We start from the raw sequence: 8,530 nt of genomic DNA, 5'->3' as shown, positions 1-8,530 counted from the left end.
GCGGTTTCTTGTGCCACCTCTGCACTCACTGGGGTGGTGTTCAGCACCCTAAAAGGAGCTGGAGGCTCCCTGGGTCTAAAGGTGATCTACATGGACACTGTGGCTGCTCCAGAGATGGGCTTCTGGGTGAACTGTCCCCTTGAGGATGATTATGGTGGCATGTGGACCACCTTGCCAGTGACCTGAGGGAAGTGGTGGAGGTAACAAAAAGGTCTCCAGAGATCCAGTGATGTCCAGCGCACACTCAATGCACTGGTGACATACAGCAGTGCTCGGCGATGGTGGGCTGGCCCAGTGTGGTGGAAGGGCTGAGGATGCTGCTTCTCCTCATGGTGTGTCTGGTTTGCTGCAGCAGCAGTTGGGTGATGATTGCTACGACCAGGGGTGGTGGGACCAGGCAGAGGAAAGGGACAATGAACACGGATTTGGTGTCCTGGCACATTGGACCCGCAGGGACTCTGGTGCCCCTGAACACCCACCACACCCCGACAACGTCATTGTGTTGGGCACCAGCAGCATCCAAAGTGTTTGAGAAAGGAAAAGAAGAATCTGGATCCCTCCAAAGACTGATTTTTGCCATAAACCAAAGCAGCATCAAGCGACCTACCAAAGACATCCTAGTATTGGGACTAATGGACATTGTCACATCCCTGTGGATGTGGCCAGTAAGGTACCAGCCACATCCCCCTCAGCTAAAAACAACGAAACAGCTGGTTTCTGGGTGCTGTGGCTTCCTGGAGGGCGAGTTCTTTGGGCCGTGAGTCCTCTCCGCTCAGTAACCAGAGGAAGAACCAACTTTAGCATGTGTTAATCTTTTCCAGGTTAATTTTTCCTGCGTTTTACAGTTTCTCTCAGTGTCTGACGAAGGCTTGATGATGTTCATCGACTGTTCAACTTGCACACTCTGTGGAGCTGGGCTGCTTGCAGGTCCGACGTAGGCCGAGTGTAACCTCCTGTGCTTTCTGTTAGCATTAATAGTAATTTTTTAATGGTTATTTTATTACATTAATTTCAACTCTGGGCTCTCCTTTTCTTCCCGATTCCCCTTCTCGGGGCGGGGAGGTCGCTGGCTGATACAACTGGCTGCACGAAGACAACATCGTCTGTAAGTGCCTTTTGACAGGGCTGTGCTTCAGCTCTACGGCTTTTTATCCCAAAAATGGAAATACAGAGATGGGAAAGAAAGACGAGCTGGTGAGTTTGATACAAGTCCGACCCATAATTTCATAACTCATAATTCAATCTTGAATGTCTCTTATTTGAGCCTAGACTTTATGATGTTTCTTACTGGCCCAGCAGGGTTGGAGGAGTCTGTGTTCAATGCGGTTTAATGCTTCATGTCCTGCTGAGCTGGACTTTGGAGGAGATCAGGATGTCCTGGTAACATTTTCTTTAGCTCTTTGTCCCTCTGTCGGTGTCTTGCTGCTGCCCCATGCTGTACTGGTTCCAGCTGAGATGGGGTTAACTCTTTTCACCAAACCAGTGCTGGTCCAGCACTGGTGTTTTGGCTGCTTATTCAGTGTCCAGGCTCTTCCTTGTTCCTGCTCTGCCCCACGGAGGAGCTGGGCAGGAGGCTGGGTGAGTGCCTGGCTGCTGGCTGGCATCAGCGCCCCGCAAATATAGAGTCCCAGTGCGGCCAGTGTGATCCTTCTGGGGTTTCTGGGCTGGGCCTGGATCTGTCTTGGTGGCCTGAGGACTTTGGCTGTGGTGAATATTTCATTTGCAATAGCATTGGCTTCCTGAAGAGTCATCAGATTGATCTGCATTTGCGTGCATTCTTTATGCACAGAAATGACCAGGAAAAATATCCAGAAATATACAGAAAAACAACCAGAAAGCACATATCCAGTAACAATATCCAGAAAATTCCATTTAGAGACACATGGTCAGAAAATCATCCTCTTGATGCCTGCACAGGGTTTTAGCTTCAGCTGCAGTTCCTGCCTGGTTTGTAATGTGCTCTCTAGCTTCTGTCAGATCTTTCTGCAGCTCCAGCTGCAGCCTGGCCAAGGCTGCGCAGGAGGTAGGCCTTGGATCCTTGGAACCCAGGCCAAACCCCTGGGAAGGGACAACGGTAAGCGCTGATTCTGGCCATGGCCTCCAACCAGGGAATGGAATCATGGAACCGTTTGGGTTGGAAAAGACCTTTGAGCTCCTGCTGTCCCAGCACTGCCAGGTCCCCACTGACCCCTGTCCCTCAGCACCACCTCCACACGGCTGCTCAACCTCTCCAGGGATGGGGACTCCACCACTGCCCTGGGCAGACAGCGACAGCCCTGCACAGCCTCAACGGGAAACCAAGAAGTGGTTCCTCAGGGACAACCTCAGCCTTCCCTGGCACAACTGGAGGCTGGTTCCTCTCGTCCTGTCACTTGTTCCTGAGAAGAGACCAACCCCAACCTTGCTCCAGCCTCCTGTCAGGAGTGTGGTGAGGTCTCCCCTGATGCTTGTTAGGGGTGCCTTTCATACTGTTCTTTCTCCAGCTGCTTTCCCAGTGAATGTGCCAAGGGGTCTTCTTCACCTTCCAGTGACGGGAGTTCCAGAGAATGGCGAAACCCAGAGGCCAGAGGTGACTTGGGGACTGTTTGCTCTCTGGGCTGTTTGCAGCCGTACGGGATTCACCTCCTTCGAGCTACAGCTGTGTTGGACCTTTTTTTTTTTTTTTTTTTTTTTTTTTTTTTTTTTTTTTTTTTTTTTTTTTTTTTTTTTTTTTTTTTTTTTTTTTTTTTTTTTTTTTTTTTTTTTTTTTTTTTTTTTTGTGACTTGTGGTTCTCAGACTCCGGAATATCAGTCCTTACATGCAACAGATCTGAATCTGTCCCTCCAGGCACCCGAGAAAACTTTTTGCTTAGAGGCAACTGCAGTGAGATTTGAAGACAAAACCCATGCTGGAGTCGTGGGTGGGGAGAGCAGAACCTCAACATTGCAGGGATGGAACGGGCAAGCTCCCAACCCCCAGCGGTGGCTGCATGCTCCTGTGTTTCTGGGCTTAGCGCAAAGCTGCTGGTAAAATGCATTTGAATCTCTACCTTCTTTTGCTGCCTGCTGGGATCGAGCTCTCGGTGGTGTCAGCTGGAATAAAGGTGGCAGTTTCTGTGGTCATTGTGCTGTTTGAGTGCTCGTACGTGGCTGTTTCGGTTTCTGTACAATTTGGCACCTGTTTGAAGTTGTTTCACAGGAAGATTTTGCCTTTCACATCTGGTGGTGGACGTTTTCTGTCTCCAGAGTCCCAGTGGTGTCACACCCTTCGAATTCTTTCAGGGTGTAGCACTTTACCCCGGGACTGGCCACGTGAGTGTCCTCCTGGAAACTGCTCTGCCGCCCTCGCAGCGCCACAGCCAGACTGGGCCTGTTGGGAATTCTTTACATAACGGTTGCACTCGCAGTTCCTCCCTTGTAAATGTTTGCAGAGGTTTGAAAGCTTTGCCTTATTGTTCCTAAAACAGCTGTGATTGTAAATAAATCCAAACTGTGGTGTCGGTAAGAACCAAAAAAAAAAAGCCTGTTTTAGAACATGCTGTTGGAAGTGTCATGGCTGGATTTGTGATCTGTGATACTGAATGTGTTGGGTAAAGCTCATTCGCTGAATCCTCTGTTATCACTGAGCTTTTATGCAGCGAAAGCAAATGGTTTTGTTCCACAGCCTCTTGAATTCCACTGTACCATTTCACCTGTTGTTAAACGACCCTATTGTGACGGTGTTTTTCCTCCCTGGTTTTAGAAACCGCTGCGTAATGGAGGTGAAAAGATCAAATCGTCTAATACTTGTCTTTTAACTTTCAGCTTTGTGTTATTCTTGGAAAGTTTCGCACCGCTCGTGAATTCCTTGCACCTTGCAAGCCCGCTGGTGCTGGGCCCTCCTCCTTTACAGCTCGCGCAGATTAAGACCCACTTGGCTCTGCAGCAATTGGCCTCAGTTGCTACCACCAGCTCCACACCTCCCTATGCTGGGTTAAATCAGGCGGTCCCGAAAAGCACCATGTTTAGCCCCAGAGGAACTTTACCTCAGAGGCCGAGGGGACCTAATCCGGCGGGCACAAAGCCTCCAGCATCCTTTCGGGGAGGAGGTGCGGCAGGTTCCCAGCGAAAGCCTGCTCCGGGGGCGCCCCAAGGGCCATCGCCAAGGTTCTCAGGACAGGAGACGTTTCAGTGGACAGGTTCCCAGAGGATCAACGTCCGGGTGACTCTGCACAGGCCTGACCCAAGGAAGGTGAAAGAGAAGACGAACCTGCACCAGGAGCAGAAGGCAGAGCCTCGCGCTGCTCACTGGGATAACAGCTCCTGCACAGCTGGGACAACTGGGCAGAAGCCGCCGGCCTCAGCACAGGTCTCAGAGCAGAATTCAAATGCCCAGAACCGCTACACACCAGAAAGCGCTTCCAGTATCTTAGCAAGTTTTGGGCTGTCGAATGAAGACCTGGAGGAGCTCAGCCGCTACCCAGATGATCAGTTAACGCCTGAAAACATGCCACTGATCCTGCGAGAGATCCGCATCCGCAAGCTGGGCCATCCCCTGCCCGCTCTACATGCTCCGAACCGAGGAGAAGAGGCGATGGGCGGCACGAGCGGCACAGCTGTCAAGGGTAAAGTGATTGATTATGGGCACGCGAGCAAATACGGTTACACTGAAGACCCCCTTGAGGTACGTGCATACAACCCTGATGGGCTGGCCGAGGATCCTCTCGAGTCGCGCGTCTACAACCCCGAAGCACCGAGTGGAGAGAGCAGGGAAGACTTCCCACGAGAGCAGAACGTGCCTATTGGAGTCCCACCGTCAGGCGTGATGTGCAACCCGGCCTTTCCAGCTGAAGACTTGATAAAACCGACGGGGTTCCAGAATGAGGCCTCAAGCACTCAAACCTTTTTCACAGCTGAGGTGACGGAGAAGGTGCCTGGCTTGTGCGTGGCACCCACTGGACTCCCTGCTGTCAAATCTGTGTCCCAGCCTGTCATGCCACCTATCATGCCACCCATGATGCCGCCTGTGATGCCGCCCTTGATGCCTCCTGTCATACCGGCCCTTGTCCAGCAGCCCATGGCCCAGAATGTCCTGCCGCCGCTGCCCCAGCCTCCCTTCCCGGTGGAACTGGTGCCTGTAAGCCAGCCCAACAGACCCCCGGTCGAGCCCGGGCCCAGCCAGCCCAGCGCCCCGAGTGGCTCGGCAGCACCGAAGCCCTTCCGGCCACTGGCAGAGGAACCTTTTCGATCTCCTTTTGGGATTGTGAAAGCGTCGTGGCTTCCCGTGTTCCCCCAGTCCGACGCCCAGAAGATCAAACGCTTGCCCACCCCGTCGATGATGAACGACTACTATGCCACGTCGCCGCGAATATTCCCCCATATGTGTTCTCTCTGTAACGTTGAGTGCACTCATATGAAGGTGAGTGTCTCCAGATTCTTGCGTAAACTTGTGCTCGGCACCTTACCTGCCGTGCTGGTTCGTGACCATCTGTTTTTCCTGGTTGTTAGAAGATCAAACGCTTGCCCACCCCGTCGATGATGAACGACTACTATGCCACGTCGCCGCGAATATTCCCCCATATGTGTTCTCTCTGTAACGTTGAGTGCACTCATATGAAGGTGAGTGTCTCCAGATTCTTGCGTAAACTTGTGCTCGGCACCTTACCTGCCGTGCTGGTTCGTGACCATCTGTTTTTCCTGGTTGTTCAATGAACCGTGATGCGGCTGTTCGCCGGGTTGAGTTCCACGGCGCTCGGAATGGTGCCCATAAGGGATTGTAACCGCTGCACAGCCTGTTCGGTCCCTGATCACTGCCCAAAGCTGCCACGCACATTGATTTTATTATTATTATTACAAATTATGGCTTCTACAGTGGGTTTCAAATCACAAAACAAACTACTGAGCAGTGGTGGAAAACACTGACATCACCGGGGTGACTAAAATGTGTGTAAAAACGGTGCCGAGCCTCGGCTGTTGGTGTCTCCACCTCCTTCCTCCCACAAAGTTTGCGGGACAAAAAGCAGCCTGTTTAGCTGCAAAAATGTAATATTCTGAGTGTGGTTTGTTTGACGTTGGCTGTTCCAGAGGCTCTGGGGGGACACAAAATGCTCCTTTCATCTGACTGAGCCCTCAGCCACGATGCAAATAACAGTTTTGGCTCTCAAAGGAAGAACAAGGAGAGAGAAAAGCGTTCGGAGAGCGGGATTTTTATTGACACGCTTAGGCTTGACATGTGAGAAATACAAGAGAATGTAATTTTAAAAAAATTTATTAATTTGTTATTAATTTCATGTGTTTAAGTTTTACATAGTCTTTGGCCACTGTGTGGAACGCCTGTGGGGGAGTGATTTTTCTGCAGTTTGGCAAAATCCTGCAGGATTGCCTGGCCCGGTCTGTGCAGCACAGTAAAAGAGCTGAATGACCAGTTGAGGTGGTGATGGCTCTTCAGGGGCTTCCCAGCAGAACTGGGTTTTCCAGCCCTTTTCCCCTGGCAGCACTGAAGGCTGGGGAGAAGCGCGACGGGTTGGGCAAGCATGAAAACTTACGTGTTTTAATTTGAAATCACTTCCCTGTACAGTGAAACAGGGTGACCTCTTTGGGTTTGAATTGATCGATGGATGAAGCCCTTTGGAAAATATGGTTAAATGTGGATTATTGAACCAGAAGTGACTTGGTTAAATGTGGGTTATTCAGTAATTCACTTACTCGTGCCTTCCAGAGTGAAGCAAATGTTATTACTACACTAAATGTTATTCCTTGTAAATTCCAAAGGCTGAAGAATTCCTCTGGCTTTGAGTTTTACAGTTGAGGATTACCAATAAAGTCATCATCTCTCTGTTGGGTGACACTGACATTCAGTTTCTGTCTTCAAAGCTGTGCTAAGAGGCAACAGATGAAGTGGCATCTTCAAACTAGGAGAGGAGCGATGGGGAGAATTCTAGTAGAAGCTGGTAGTTGTGCATGGGGTGACTTGCACCAGGAAATGGTGGTTTCATGCAGAGATACCGTTTGCCACAATGTTGTGAAATCTTGGTTGAAAAATAACTGAAGCTCATGGAAGAAAATGCTTCAGGGGTTACACAAAGATCTGCTAATGGGAGTCCTTGAGGAGCAGATGGCTGGAGGTGTGTCCTGGGGAAGCGGCTCTCTTTCATTGGGGACCTCCCTAGCATGGCTTGGAAGCAGCAAGATGGACCTTTGGTTTCCCCAGATCTCATCTGCACCTGTAGATGAACGGGAGCTGATTTTGGGTCACAGTGATGAGCCATGATGATTTCTGTGGTGTGGTACCAAGGACTTGTGCAGAGTGTTTGATGCCATCCCACATGACATCCTTGTCTCTGGATTGGAAGTACGTGGATTTGATGGCTGGACCACTTGGTGGGTAAGGAATTGGCTGGGAGGCCATGGTCAATGGCTTGATGTCCCAGTGGAGACCAGTGATGAGTGGTGTCCCTCGGGTCTGTACTGGGACTAATACTATTTGATACCTTAATCAGTGACATGAACAGCCAGGATCAAGGGCACCCTCAGCACGTTTGCAGGTGACTCGAAGCTGAGTGGTGTGGGGACATGAGTGAGGGGTGGAATCCATCCAGAAGGACTTGGACAAGCTGGAGAACTGGGTCTGCGTGAACCTCCTGAGGATCAACAAGGCCAGGCGCAAGGTCCTGCCCTGGGGTCAGGGCAACTCCCGGTATCAGCACAGGCTGAGGATGAAGGGCTGGAGAGCAGCCCTGAGGAGAACAACTTCAGAGTGCTGATGGGTGAAAAGCTGGACAGAAGTCAGCAACGTGCACTCGCAGCCCAGAAGCCAACTGTGTGCTGGGCTCATCCCCCGCAGCGTGGGCAGCAGGTGGAGGGAGGGGATCCTGCCCCTCTGCTCTGCTCTGGGGAGACCCCCCTGCAGGGCTGGCTCCAGCTCTGGGCTCCTCAGCCCAGCAGAGACATGGAGCTGTTGGAGCGGGGCCAGAGGAGCCCCAGGAGTGATGGGAGGGTGGAACCCTCTGCTGGGAGGAGAGGGGAGAGAGCTGGGGGTGTTGAGCCTGGAGCAGAGAAGGCTGCGGGGAGACCTTAGTGCAGCCTGTCAGAGCTGAAAGGGGCTACAGGAAAGCTGGGGAGGGGCTATTTCCAAGGGCAGGGAGTGCCAGGACAAGGGGTGATGATTTAAACTAAAAGAGGGAGATTCAGAGTAGAGAGAAGGAAGAAATGTTTGACACTGAGGGTGGTGAGGCCCTGTCCCAGGTTGCCCCGAGAGGTGAGAGAAGCCCCATCCCTGGCACCATTGCAGGTCAGGTTGGCCGTTGGGACTCTGAGCAACCTGCTCTAGTTGCAGATGTCCCTGCTCCCTGCAGGGGGTTGGACTGGGTGAGCTTTGAGGGTCCCTTCAACCCAAACCAGTCTGTGAACTGTGAACAGTGAACTGTGAACAGTGTTGTGTCAAACGATGTCTGTGTATCGTGGACGAGGGTCCCTTCAACCCAAACCAGTCTGTGAACTGTGAACAGTGAACTGTGAACAGTGTTGTGTCAAACGATGTCTGTGTATCGTGGACTGTTGCAGAGGCGAGGAA

The 8,530-nt window shown here is 51.5% G+C and overlaps 1 protein-coding gene across 1 annotated transcript in view; it reads left to right on the top strand.

Moving 5' to 3' along the window:
• Positions 1-3,804: 3,804 nt before the first annotated feature.
• Positions 3,805-8,530, top strand: part of ZNF638 (zinc finger protein 638) — a gene marked incomplete at both ends in the record, with an annotated part of 30,866 nt that continues 26,140 nt past the window's right edge. Inside the window, 2 exons of the mRNA XM_010133716.1 lie at positions 3,805-4,642; positions 4,688-5,377. Of these exons, the coding sequence (XP_010132018.1) occupies positions 3,805-4,642; positions 4,688-5,377 (1,528 nt within the window). The remainder of the gene's footprint in view (positions 4,643-4,687; positions 5,378-8,530) is intronic.

The sequence above is a fragment of the Buceros rhinoceros genome, unplaced genomic scaffold (genome assembly GCF_000710305.1).
Source record: "Buceros rhinoceros silvestris isolate BGI_N320 unplaced genomic scaffold, ASM71030v1 scaffold9683, whole genome shotgun sequence".
NCBI classification, from domain to species: Eukaryota; Metazoa; Chordata; class Aves; order Bucerotiformes; family Bucerotidae; genus Buceros; species Buceros rhinoceros.
This window is presented reverse-complemented; position numbering and strand designations above follow the sequence as displayed.